Source organism: Myotis yumanensis, unplaced genomic scaffold (assembly GCF_028538775.1).
Source record: "Myotis yumanensis isolate MYYU_CA2020_CCGP unplaced genomic scaffold, mMyoYum1.0.hap1 SCAF_4, whole genome shotgun sequence".
In the NCBI taxonomy this organism is placed as follows: Eukaryota; Metazoa; Chordata; class Mammalia; order Chiroptera; family Vespertilionidae; genus Myotis; species Myotis yumanensis.
The window spans coordinates 15,472,719-15,486,702 of record NW_027223755.1 but is presented as its reverse complement, the minus strand read 5'-3'; the positions used below and the strand labels follow the sequence as shown (position 1 = coordinate 15,486,702).

The following is a 13,984-nucleotide window of genomic DNA, read 5'->3' as shown; positions in this document are numbered from 1 at the left end:
ACCAAAGGTAAATCAGCTGAACTGAAACCCTGTCATCTGGCGCCTCTGGGAGCATCGTGTGGACCGCTAGGCCCTTTGGGCATCTTTAGACATCTCAGATACGTGGAGGGAGCAAGGCTTCTAGTTCCCAAGGCCAGGGTTGAAATCCTGGCCCCACCCTTTCCCAACGGGGTGCCCTGGGCCAAGTCACACAGCCCTTCTAGGCCCTGGTGACCCCTTTGGTAAAGGAGTAGAAAATCCTGCCTCTCTCCCAGGATTTTATGAGGGTTGAATGAAATCACCAATGGAAAAAGTTCTTGGTATGTGATCATGGATGAGTTCCCTCCTTCCCACGGGCCCTCTGCCCCCCCTTCACACTTTAGTAGCCCAGCATTCACTTTTTAAGTCATCATTATCGCAGATTTGAGGGGTTGACTGGTTTGTTCAGGGGAACTCAGAAGAGAGTAAAGCAATTAAGAATGGTCCCCAAAACTCTACCTAAACCCTTGTGATAAAAAGGCAGTACAGATCCACAATGCAGTCTTAAAAAGCAAGTGAAGGAGCACACCGTGATGTTATGAGCAGGCTCCAATTTTTTAAAAGTAGTTTTAATTGTGATCAAATACACCTAACTTAAAACTTGGCACCTGGACCATTTCTAAGAGTGCAGGGCAGTACGTTCACATTGTTGGGCTGCTGTCGCCTCCAGCCGCCATCGATCTGCAGAACTCTTTCATCTTGCAGAATTGGAACTCTAGACCCATTGAACACCACCTCCCCCCCCCCCCCCCCCCCGCCGCCCCAGCAAGTTCCAGTTTCTGTTAACAGTCAAGGAAAAGTAAAGGCTAAACAGAAGCTGGATTGGAACCTTCTAAATATTCTACAAATCGGAGTAAGAATAGGAAAGAATTAAACATTCTGCAAATGGATGGAATGGGCAGAGGTTTGACAGCTGGAGCACCCACTGCAGGCTTGGTGCATGGCGCCCCCTGCTGTTGGAAGTGTGTTTTGGCCTTCCTAAGAATTGTGCGGCTTAGGTCAGAAAGGAGCACTGAGTGCTCTGACGAAGTGTGCCTGTTTGGCGGTTTTGTTAAATCTAAACAGCAGTTGGGGTGATTGCGCTTTCATATTCTTTAAAAATGACTGATTTTAAACCAACATCTGAAAATGTTAACTTTTTACCAGTAGATGTGCTATAATAGTGGTTTCGTCAACTCCCTTATGAAGCTATTCCAGATGGCTGTGTAACCGTGGTTATAATGGTCAACAAGCCACATGGAGAATACTAAGTACCACGAAAACACTGTGTCAAGTGCTTATCCAGGCTCCCTACTTTAACTGAAAACAAAGCTCTGTTTTCCTTAGTAGACGGAGTTTACTCCATCTGTTTCAGCCCCATAAAAATTTTACCTGCCTGACCTTACATAAAAAGTCCCCTGCATCTCCTCTCTGTATACTATTGCAATAATAGTATATATTGTAATCCAATATGCATTATATATTATGCATTATAATATATATTATTATATCTATATAGATATAGATATAAAAGGCTAAGCGACCAGCCAGCCAGCTGACTGGCTGGTAGGTATGATGCACACTGACCACCAGGGGGCAGACGCTTAATGCAGGAACTGCCGAGCGACAGCAACTTTACAGAGTGCCCTCTCACACTCCAGGACCACTCAGGGGACGTCGGGCTGTCAGCTTTGGCCCGATCCCCACAGGCCAGGCTGAGGGACTCCACCTGCCAGAGGGACTCCACTCACTTTGCAGATGCCCTTCGAGCCCCAGCACCGCCCCAGGTGTGGCTGACCAGAGAGGGATTATGGGGGGTTGGCTCCAGGGTGTGTCCAGCCCGTCTCGCCCAGTCCTGCTCCACTGGCCACCTTCTAATTAATTTCCTTTCAATGTGCACGAATCTGTGCACCAGGCCTCTAGTATTGTAATAATACTAATGATCCTTCCTCACAACGTGCTCCCTACCTGTGACGTTCTCCTGTGCTGTGCTGCGGTTTCCCTGCCCACCCACCTGGCTTGTTGCCCAGCCCCCCTTCAGAGCATGGTCAGCTCTGCAGGGCAGTAGCCCCCTTCCTCTGGCCATCAGGACAGGCTCACTCCCTGACCCTCTATCATGCTTCTTCCCAGAAAGTGGGCTCATTGGCCTTTTCACACATTATGTAGACTTTAGGGATTTGCGCTCTAGTAAAATGTCATATTTTTTTCTTCAGAATTGGGATTCCCCTGGTTCCAGAGTCATCCTAATGGAATGCCGTGTCATCCAGGGGGGTGTGGTGACTTCTCACGGGCTCGCTGTTAGCCTTAGGAGGGCTCTAGGGAGGGAGCCCATCTGGCGGTCAGCATGTGAGAGTGAGAAATCATGGACAGGACAGGCCGGAGGGTCCCCAGAGGGCGGACAAGCGTCCATCCTGAAGATAGAGAAACACTCTCTCACCGCACCTCACTCTCGTCATACCCCACACGGGTCCCTCAGCATATCCTGTTAGCACTGAGTGCAGATACCTCCAATTCCACCATTCCCCACCTCCTGATGACCCCAGGCCCTCTCCCTTATGTTACTATAGCCCCTTGGCGGGACTCCCTGCTTCTGCCCTGCACCCCCACCCCCATACTCCATCCTCACCCAGCCTATCAGTCAAAATGGCAAGCATCACATCTCTCCTGCACCTGCCACCTCCCATGGCTCCCATCTCTCTGGGACCATAAGCTGGAGTCATAACCAGGACCCACAAAAACGCGGTGAACTTTCCCACCCACCCACCCCCCTGCCACCTATGTGCAGCCAGTGCAAGTTGGTGCTAAGAATCAAAGGCCAAATGGCATTCCTGGGGTGTACATCAGCGCTCTCTCTCTCTCTCTCTCTCTCTCTCTCTGCCTTCCTCTCTCTCTCTCTCTCTCTCTCTCTTCCTCTCTCTCTATCTCTCTCTCTCTCTCTGAAAACTCGAGCAAGGTAGGCGTGTGTGATATCTGACAGTGTCCTGCCTTGTTCGGGCCCCTCCATCACGGGGAAATCAAATTAGTGTGCCTTGTGTGGAGTGACATCAGGCACAGTGTCCCGAGACGCTCTGTGAAACCCAGCTGTCAGCCCCTCCCTCTGAAGCAGGACTTTGCACATCCCTGTCCTAAATACTTATTAAGATGGACAGATACAGGGGCCCCTGTTATTTTTAAATGTGGGGGTTTTTTTCTGGTAAAGAAAAAGGAACACATGCTCTTTGTGGAAAACGGGAAAGTCCAAAGAGGAAAATAAAATCAATCCTAATCTCACCACCTACAGAAAGCTCACTAGTAGCATTTTATTCCAGAACCAGGAAACCTTTAACAGTAATGATAGTAAGACTGACTGGTCCCACTCACTGTGCCCCTGGCGGGTAGTAGCATCTGTGGGGGTCACTGGGCCATAGACACGCTGGTGGTCTGGTCATCCGAGGGCTAAGGAGCTGGCACCAGAATGTAAATCCACTTACTCACCATCTTGCAGCCCCAAGCGAGGCTGAAACCACCTCTTTGTATGTGGTATTGTTGAGGGTTAACCTCAGGTTTAGGCAGTGGGAGACTTAAACCCAATTAAACAGTTGTTGAACTTTTCTTACTAAGTAAAGGCTCCAAACAAAAACAATGCCTAGGGCCAGCTATTTTAATTCATAACAGCTGCATACATTTCACTTCTTCTAACTGCAGGGGACAAGACTCTCTGACTTGGTACTAATCCTGATTATTCAGGGTAACGGCGGGAGCTTCGGGAGCTCTGGAACTGCGTCAAAACCAGAGCTCTTGGCAATGTTCCCTTGTGGGCTGGAGCCCTCTCCGGCTGTGCAGCAATGGCTCCCCCTTCATCAAATGCTGATGGAGACAACTGGCTTCTTCAAATCCCACATTCTTGGGAGAGAATCTGAGACTGTCCCAGGGCGGGTCAGAAACAGACTCTGTGTGGGAGGAGGGTCCCCCTTCTGTGGGTCTAGTCACGTGGATTCAGACTGTAGCATCTCAGATGGGGTGTTATTTCTGTAAGGGCTGGGACTTGCTTCCTCCTTAATGCATACTATAGTCCTATTTGGGGACCTTAATCTACGGTAAAACTTAGTCATCACTTAGTTCATCGTTACAGGGGTTTAGACATGAAAGGTTAAATGCTGCCTCTGATGTGGGACAACTCCATACAGGTAAAGCCTGCTTAACGGGCTGCTTCTAAGGAAGATGCTAAATTACTCATTGATCTGCCCGACCAGACCATCACTAGCAACCTGACCATGGCACATACACTAACCAGAAACTGCATGGGAAGGCTGTGAATACAAGGGCTGCAGCCCAATGGGGGTTAGTTTCCAAGGAGGCTAATGTGATGGAAGAAAAGAGATGCCAGTGATCATGAAGGCAGAAGGTGTGTCCGGAATGGACTACACTTTACGAGCGATGAATATATGTTGAAATGCCAATAAATGTTTCAAAGTTCAAAGTAAAAATTTCATGGTCAGTATCTGGCCCTCAGAAAAAGAATCACATAGTCTGTCAAATAAAAGGGTGTTGGGTCATAGGTCTCCTCCTGTCTTCCTTTCTTTCTTCCCCTTCATCACCTTTTTATTTCAGAATTATCTTAGGTTTACAGAAACATTGTGAAACTAGCACACACCCTTCTTCCCTCACTTTGCTGTGGTTCATTTGTCACAACTAAGCAACGAACATTGATACGTGGCTGTGAACTGAACACAGTGGATTCAGGTTTCAGTAGCTTTTCCCTCACAGCCCTTGTCATCTTGTCTCCTTAGCCCCCTCTGGTGTGTGAGTTCCGCAGACTTGGCTTGTTTTTGAGGCGTTCCCAGTTTCAAGGAATGCCGGTTAGGTTTTGTGTAAATGTGCCTCAACTCGGGTTTGCTGAGGTTTTTCTCGTGGCTAGAGGGGGCTTTGGATTTGGGGAGGAAGATCACCTGGGTCAAGTCTCGTCATATCTTATCAGGAGCACATGCCATCAACATGACTCATCACTGCTCATGTTGACTTTGACCATCTCTCAAGGTCATGTTTGCAGGTCTCTCCACTGTAAAGGTACTCTTTTCCCCCTTTCCAAGCCGAGTTCTCCTTGGAGGGGAGTTGCTATGGTCAGCCCACACTTCTGGATGGGGAAATATAGGTATGCTCACCTCTCTGGGAAGGGAGTATCTACATGAATTAGATAAAATTCTGGGCCAGAGATCTGACCCTATTTGCTTATTTATATCAATATTAGAGGCCTGGTGCATGGGATTCATGCACTGGTGGGGGGCGTGGCCTGCAGGGATGGGCCCGATGTGGGAGTGCTGCTCATCCGGGTCAGCTGAGTGGCTATGGACCCACCCTCTGAGCGGCTGCTCCCACTGTGGGAGCACCGCTCATCCCAGTCAACCAAGTGGGACTCCCACTGTGGGAGCGCACTGACCACCAGGGGCCGGCTCCTTCGTTAAGCGTCTGCCCCCCTGGTGGTCAGTGCGCATCATAGCAACTGGTTAACTGATCATTCTGGTCGTTCTGCCGTTTGGTCATTGGGCTTTTATATATATAGATTGACTCATGGGTATTTATTGTATACTCTGTATTCAGTACTACAGTATTTATTTTGTTGCTGAAATTGTTCCAGCTTTACCTGTGGGGAATGCTTCCTGCTGGGCTCTTGTGTCCGTTGACATATTATTCCAGGCAGATCTAGAATGAGCCATTTCTCCAGGCAGCCCTGGTTCCTTCTATTGAAAAATAAATAGAAAAACCAAGATCTGGGCACTGAGTGGGTGGTTCTATGCAGCTGGCTGCTTCCTAATAAGGTAATATTGACAGCAAGCTCTGCAGCAGAAAAGCCAGCCCTGCAGCTGCTCTAAGGAACAAATCACGTTCATTGTCAGGAGTTTATTAGGTTTGTTTTCCTGGTTTGGAAAAGTCAATGTCGTTAGGCTCTGCAAATATTTGAGGAACACAGCATGTCGTGGTCAACTGGGAGGGCATGTTCTGAGCCAAGCCTCCTCTGGGTGAACTCATTCGAATGACACTTTCCTGAAATATTCTTTGTCAGGTTCACTTCTACAGCTTCCTGTTTTCTGAAACCGACTGGTTACCTTTGGTCTGGTTGTTAGCTGGGGCTCCACACGTTCCTTAGGGAACACTGACCTGCAGAGAGGAACTGCCGCTTTTAACCAGCACCGGACCTATTGCTATGTTGCACATATTCCTTTCTGGGCAATGCAAGAAATAGTCATGTTTTTAGGGACATACTGGCAGGCAAGGAACATTTTCATCTGGAAGCATGGCAAAGGCAAAGGGTCAAATTCAGAGACTTCCGGAAGAAAAAGAAAGGAAGCTTCGATCCATTACCCATAGCATTCCTTCACTTTCAATAATGACCTGTGATTGCTCGAGCCCCAGGCTGACCGGGTTCAGCTATGTTGTTCTAGGAGACCCAGCCTTCTAGGTGTGTGTGGCAGACAGCTCTGAAGAGGCACCTCAGGAGCATATGACCTGATAGGGGCATTCAGGGCACTCCTGGCACAGATAGGTACCAGACAGAAGAGAGTGGTTCAGTGATGCCACGTTGAATCACACTGTGGCATTTTAGAAATGGAATATCGAAACCACCCTCCTGGGAAGCTCTGTTAGGGATCCATAAAACCTTAACATTTTGTTCTCAGGGGCCGCTGTGGTCACCGGCCCAGGTTACTGGGTATTTTTGTAAATGTCTAGCATGATGTGGGTGTGCTGACCATGGTCCTGTCTTCCAACTGGAGTCCGAGGTCTTCCAAGGCCATAAAAGGCCTCAGGGTGCCCATCACCCATGCAGAGAACCCAGAGAGGGGAATCACCTGGCTTTGCCACAGACGCTGGCTGCACCCTCCTCTCTGACATGCAGTGACTCCCTCCCTTCCCCTTGGGTGTTGTAACTGAAAGGCTATTGTGCAGTGATTTTGCAAAGCAGAGAGATTGCAACAGGAGACATCGTCTCACGTTCAGGTCATTGCCGGCTACGGAATACACACGGCATTGCAGTGATTGTCCTGCAAGCTCTCATTTTTAGCAGAGTGTGGTCCTCCAACCACGGAAGAAATGCAGGGTGGCTTACTCTTTGTGGGTCCTGAGGCACAAATCAAGTCCGGATATTTCCCACTGTCCTGCTCAGTGCCATTTTGAAGTTGCAACACGAAATTGTCGCCATTCCTGAGCTGTAGGCGTGAGCGATACCTCACTGTTTCAGGCTGGCGGCTTTGCCGTGGGAAAACGATGACAAGGCCACTTGTCCAGGGCACACGGTGACAAAGCCTCTGAGCTCCGAGTTGCTACATCTGAGGAAGTATTTTTTCCTTCGTGTCAGAGATGGGCTGTAAGTACGGGCAGCAGGCAATAGGGTTAAATTATGTCATTTTGGAAAACCCCTGAGATATTAATTCCTCCCAGATGCTGAAAAAGATATGGCAGAATTAAAGCTCCATTGCAGTTAGCAAGTGAAACATATACTAGATCCTCCTAGGTATTTTTTTAAAATATTTCAACATGACACAGTAAACAGGACCAGCCTAATTCCAGGAACCCTAATTTACCCAAAGCCTAAAGGGCGTTATAGTCTAAAATGTCAGTGTTCTGTTTTTGCACAACTGTCATTCACTTTCTAACGTGTTCATTTCCGTTTTAGAGAAGAATCGCTCTCTTGCACCGTCAGGAAGGGAGAGAATTCTTTGGGAACTGGTGGGATTTTTGACTCCACTTTTCCCCCGCCCATTTCAGTTCCCGCTTTCTCAAAGGGGTTCCGTGTCCAGAGTTCCCCACTTCATAGCTGTGGTCTCTCATTCTCTGAACTAGACCTTGCAGGCTTCCGGGCCTGTGGTTAATCTCAGCGTTGCTGTTTCCGTCTCGGTTGGCTGTGCTGATTCAGGCGTGCTGCATGCATCCAGATGCTTCCAGGGCACTTTTTATTATTGGGTGAAAGCTGTAAAAATTGTGTTAATAGACATGTTCCCCCTGAACGGACTGAGCTGGTTAGCAGGCCAGCTAAGCCTTCCGTGGGAGCCCACTGGCCCCACTCAGTGCGTCCACATCTGCCCCGCTGCCCAGGCCCCTGTGGGGCAGATGCGGCAGGTGGGCCTGGGCCTGTGCCAGCGCTGAGAACAGGGCAGGGTGATGGCAGCCTGAGGACCGGTATGCCAGCCTCCTGCTTGGGCAGGTCACCCTCTCTCCAAGCTCCTCGGCATATAAGAATGCCTGGCTTTCTCATTCCACTCATTGATGCCTTTTCCTCACAACCTGGCTTCCCCCTCCCCGCCCCCTCCAGCTCTGCTTTGTGATGTTCTGGACCCCCAACGTGTCCGAGAAGATTCTGATAGACATCATTGGCGTGGACTTCGCCTTCGCAGAGCTCTGCGTCATTCCTTTGCGGATCTTCTCCTTCTTCCCCGTCCCAGGTAAAGCAAAAGCAAACGAAAGACAAGTTCCTCCTTACCGCCCCCCCCCCCCCCCCCCCCCCGCCCCAGCCTGCCTGGCTCAGTCTTCTTTCTTTGGAAGTGTTTGCAATCGTGTCCCAAACAAAACCGTAAATCTTCACAGTGGACTGGATAGATGCGGAGACATGGCCCAGTAGGATGAAAGTTCCTAACACGACACCTACAGGAATCGTCGGTTTCTTAAAGGAGAGCGGTTGCAAACACGGGGAAAAGAAAGCAGACCCCCAGGGACAGCGTGAGGAGTTCAGGGGCAAAGAACTGCCACGCACCCTGATGGTGGTGGGGACACGAGTCTAGGCCTGTGTCAGAACCCTTAGAACTGTACATTCAGAAGTCGAATTGTAAGAATGTTAATTTCAGGAGTAAAATGGGATGAGGGGAGTAGCCTGTAAAACCTGGATCCATACAGGGAAAGAGAGGGGCTGCTGGAGACAAGAATCTGGGGGCAGAGCTGAGGCCAGAGGGCATGTGGCCAGAGAGGAGAAGCCCACAGCCAAAGCGGAAGCCAGTTTGAACATTCGCAAACCGGCAGAGTAGTGAGGTGTGCCATGAGGAAGGAGGTCGTGCTTTAGGAACTGAGAAAAGCGGGCTGCAGAGCGGTTGCTTAGTATGTACCCTGTCTGTAGCACATGTACCACCCATCAAGTATGCCTGGGTGTGCTATGTTCAGGGTAAGGGCCTGCCTGTCTACATACCATTTCTAAAGGTAACTCACCAAAGGGCTAACAGTGCTTGCCGCTGGGAAGCAGGACAAGGGCCCCGCGGAGCCAGGCCTGGGAGGAAGACCTCTGTGCTATATTCCCTTTTAAATTCTGTACCAAGTCCATGTTGTTTCCTGTTAAAATTTTTATTGCCCAGAAATTCCACCCCAGACAGTGAGCTGAGAAGCCAAAATCTACAGAGAGCCACAGTGAGGTGAAGAAACGGGCCATGGAGCTCAGCCAGCCCTGTGGGCCTGCCAGCCCCAGTTGTCCCTGAATTGCACAAGCTGCCCTGTTCTTAGGGGCCAAGCACTCCTGGAGACTGGGTCCCTCGGGTGTCACCTTCTCCGCTGTGGCAGACATGGAGGGATGGAGGGTCAGGGGTGCAGGGGAGGCAGGACCCTGGGGAGCCAAGCTTTGGGAGGTGATGCCACCTAGAGGTGCTGCCCTCACAGTGTTGCCTGGAAGAGGGGCTGGAGGTCCGGGAGACTCCGCCTCACCTGTCATCCTAAGGCAGTGATGGCGAACCTATGACACGCGTGTCAGAGGTGACACTCGAACTCATTTTTTTGGTTGATTTTTCTTTGTTAAATGGCATTTAAATATATAAAATAAATATCAAAAATATAAATCTTTTGTTTTACTATGGTTACAAATATCAAAAAATTTCTATATGTGACACGGCACCAGAGTTAAGTTAGAGTTTTTCAAAATGCTGACACGCCGAGCTCAAAAGGTTCGCCATCACTGTCCTAAGGGCTTCCAAACGGGTCCAGCTTCCACCTGTCTGTGCAACCTGCGGGGTGTGGGCCAACCGGGTTGGCATTCTACCTGTGCGCCCTCACCTTTGCCCATGCCCAAACCCAAGTGTGTGTCTGAGCCTCTTAAATACAGCCCTCCACCCTGGGCCGGCAGAGCACACCGTTAGACCAGAGGACGGCAGGTCTTCCTCCCAGTGGGCTTCCTCCCTGGGCACGAGGTTTCACCCCAGGAGTGAGCGCTTCCTTAAACGCCCTCCAGTTTGAGGCCAGACATCCGGGGCACTTCTTGCTGATAACTGTTTTCCTCCAAAACCAAATTCAGGCAGCAGTTCACACATGTTGCTGGAGCCCTCCATGGCGTCCAGGCTGGGTGCCCCGCCCTCCCGCAGTTCCCATCTGGATGGGGAGACGGGGCGAGGTGTCTGTGATACACCCACCTGTCAGAACAACAGGGACCTGACAGGGGCAGGAGGAGGGCAGTGACTGAGGTTTCCGTGGTCGGGGACGGCTGAGGAAATCAGGGATGCGGACAGAGCAGCCCTCTCTCCTCCCCGACACCTGTCTCTGGGCTTTTGGTCCAGGTTTGCTCCTCCCTCAGAACCAGCTTTGATCACTGGCAGCCGTCTCTTCTCTGAGTTTTTTCTTCGAGAGAGGAAGGGTCCGAGCTTGAGGCAGGAGTGGACAGAACTGTCCCAGGGGCAGTCACTATGGAGGAGGGAGCTGCCTGCAGCCACTCGCTGTCTGGACGCTCAGGGCTGTGATGGGGCAGGAGCCGAGGTAGGGACGGGCTGCCCGGGCCCTGACTCGGAGACCAGGAACCTGGCAGGAAGACAAGGCGATGCCCAGGGCAGCAGCAGCAGGGCCTGGGTCCCAGCCTGCGCCCCAAGGACCACGGTGTGCTGCCCAGGGGCTAGAAACTACAGGCTGAGGACCCGGAGAAGCAGGTCATTGCTGACGAGCCCTTTGCTCTCCCCGCAGTCACTGTGAGGGCTCATCTCACCGGGTGGCTGATGACCCTGAAGAAGACCTTTGTCCTGGCCCCCAGCTCCGTGCTCCGCATCATCGTCCTCATCACCAGCCTCGTGGTCCTGCCCTACCTGGGGTGAGTCGTCGGGGGCGTGGGGCTGTGGGTCCTCCTGCCACTTAAGTTCTGTTTAGATGGTTGCATTTGCTTTTCCATGTGAAAGCCCCAAGCGTATCTAGAAATAGAAATGCAAAATTTCGTCCTATTCTCTGCCTGCAAACCAGATGGGAGGCTGTTGAGATCCATTCTAGAAAAGGCCTTTCAGGGTCAGGCCTATACAGACTATCTACTGAGCACCAACCACAACTCCCAGTCTCCCACGGAAGGGGCTTGCAGAGAGGAGGGCGGGAGGTGCTGCGGGCTCAGGAGGGATGGGGACGCTAGCCCAGCCGCCAGCAGGTGCTGAGCTGAGGCCCGGAGGGGGCGGGGGAGGGAGCTCTGCCTGGAGGTCCAGGTCCCCTCCCCATGCAGGTGCCCGGCTTATTAGGTGCAGACTCTGAACACGATTGTCTGGTGCCTCTTGTCTACACCTTTCCTGGGTGTCGGCTGGATTCTGACACTGTGTGTGCCTCCGCATGGATTTAACAAACTGATGGCCTTTGCTTTCTCATCCCCAGGGTCCACGGAGCCACCCTGGGTGTGGGCTCCCTCCTCGCGGGATTTGTGGGAGAATCCACCATGGTCGCCATAGCCGCCTGCTACGTCTATCGGAAACAGGTGAGACGTGGGGACAGACACACCTGCCACGGCTGGGAAGCCTCCTCCAGGTGTAGGAAGACTTGAGTGGCTCCTGTGGGCCACAGTGGGAGGCCTCCCGTCCTTCAGCTGGGCCCGCACTGCAGGGTCCAGGCCTCAGGGCAGCCACCTGGAGTTAGGCCAGGCCAGGCGCAGGGTGGGAGAGAATGACAGCAAGCCTGGGGCTGGCCCGAGGGAGGAACGCTCCAATAGCATCAGGCCGCATGCTCATCCCAGGGCCAAAGGCTCTGCAGGCCCTGAGCAGGAGGGTGGGGAGAGCTCAGGCCCTGCTGGGAAGGGCGGGCGGAAGTGGTGTCCCCGGGTAGAGGCAGGTTGCCATCAGCTGCCGGTGCGTCCAGAGGGCACTGGGGAGAGTCGTTGGGATGGGATCGCCCAGAGTGCCGGGCACAGGGCCAGCGTCCAAGTCACCAGACAGAGAGGCACACGCCGGACTGAGGTGCAGCCTCGGTGAGGTCGCCCCAACCATCCGTGAGACCCAAGTCTGAGGCCCTGGGGGCCTCCCCCTGCTCTTGGCTCTGCTGTGATGTGTACCTGCCACAGCCCACGCTTACATGTCTTCTTTGCTCTAGAAAAAGAAGATGGAGAACGAGTCAGCCGTGGAGGGGGAGGACTCGGCCATGACGGACATCCCTGCCGCCGAGGAGAGCACGGACATCGTGGAAATGAGAGAGGAGAACGAATAAGGCGCGGGGCGGACGGGCACCGCGGGGACGGTGGAGATGACACCCCAGCGCCATCTCCTCTCCTGTCGAGTTCTGGTTCTGGTTTTGGTAGCGAAAGAGGCCTTGGTTGGAAGGTTTCACGTACACTCCAGCATTCTGGGTATGCTCCACGCAGCGGGGACCGAGGGAACGGTCTCTGCCGACGCTTTGTAAAAACCCACACGACAGTTGACTTCGTGCCCCGCTTCATGAGAACCCAAAAGACATAGCTGCCTCGTGGTCCACGTTGTCTCCCCTCCCTCAGACCATCTCCGCTTGGAACCAAAGGACTGCGGCTCTGCCCTCCCTCGCCCGCGGCCACCACTGCCCCGCAGGCCACGGCCTGCACCCGTCCCTCTGCATCTCTCTGGAGAATCCACAGGTGACGACTCAGCTTTCCATGGCTTCCCAGTGGCATGGCTGCGCAGAGAGAGGTCACCTCGGTGGCCTCCACCACGGAGTCATCGCCTGTCCCCTGCACCTGTGCGGGCCGTTCCCGCTGAAGAAGGGATCTGTGAGTGCGCTGGGCAGCTGGATGGAGAGAAAAGTGTGAGATGCCCCAGGGACAGCCCGCTGACAGCACCGACCACGCTCCGCTCACCCGGCCTCCTGCTAGAGCTGGGTGAGCTCTCACACCAGGCCCCGCCGTGTACATACCAGAGCTAACGTTAACCTTGTCACCAAAGCCATCTCCGAATTTCAGCATCCTTCCGCATGGCTTCCCCCCGAAGGCTTGTTTTCCACTCACCCTCCCTGAAGGTGGCGCTAGAGCAAGGGAATCGGAGCATTCTAACTCTACCTTGTAGTTTTTACAGTGAACTGCAGCTTTAAGTCGTAATCTAGCACTCTCATGCCAGGTTGTCGTATCGTAACTTTTGAAGTAATGTCTTACCTGGTCCAGCCATTCTTAGTCATAACCATGCGGTACAGGTAATTCCTCGTGTACGCCCCTCTCACGCCACAAGATAAAGCAAGACATTTTATAAAACAACTTCAAAGTCACTATGTGATACTCCCTGAGATGATACATCTGAAATCCATTTAGTGCAGTATATTTTTCTAAGTTTTGGAAAGCGGGTTTTTTCTTTAAAAAAAAAAAAAAATATGGACACAGTTCAGTAAATTCTTGATTTCGTCAAAATTCCTAGACTGAAAGAACCTAGACACAAAACTATTTTAAAGATATAAATATATACTGTATATGTTATGTAATTTATTTTAGGCTATAATACATTTCCTATTTTCGCATTTTCAATAAAATGTCTCTAATACAATACGGCAATTGCTTGTGTGTCCACGTATCTGCCAGTTGAAACGTATTGTACCAATGAACATCGTCTCTTATTTGTAGCAGTTTTACAAAGCCTGTCCTTTGTACCTAAAGATAGGGGCCTGTAGATGACCAGAGGACTATTTTTGATCCCAGGTAACGGGTGTAAATGGGTTAGCTGGTGAAGACACTGGTGAGGGGGGAAATAGATGCTGGAAAGGGAGAAAGACAAGAGGAAAAGGCCAGGTGCTTGTATTTATTGTATTCGGTGCTGTGTGATCCTATTGTTCCTCTAGAAAAAGGGATGTGAGGGCATAAGGT

The 13,984-nt window shown here is 51.6% G+C and overlaps 1 protein-coding gene across 1 annotated transcript in view; it reads left to right on the top strand.

Annotated features, from left to right (window-relative positions):
• Positions 1-13,675, top strand: part of ANKH (ANKH inorganic pyrophosphate transport regulator) — a 117,211-nt gene extending 103,536 nt beyond the window's left edge. The window contains exons 9-12 of the mRNA XM_070411920.1: positions 8,282-8,411; positions 10,891-11,014; positions 11,554-11,653; positions 12,262-13,675. Of these exons, the coding sequence (XP_070268021.1) occupies positions 8,282-8,411; positions 10,891-11,014; positions 11,554-11,653; positions 12,262-12,375 (468 nt within the window). The 3' untranslated portion in view covers positions 12,376-13,675. The remainder of the gene's footprint in view (positions 1-8,281; positions 8,412-10,890; positions 11,015-11,553; positions 11,654-12,261) is intronic.
• The last annotated feature ends 309 nt before the right edge of the window (positions 13,676-13,984 follow it).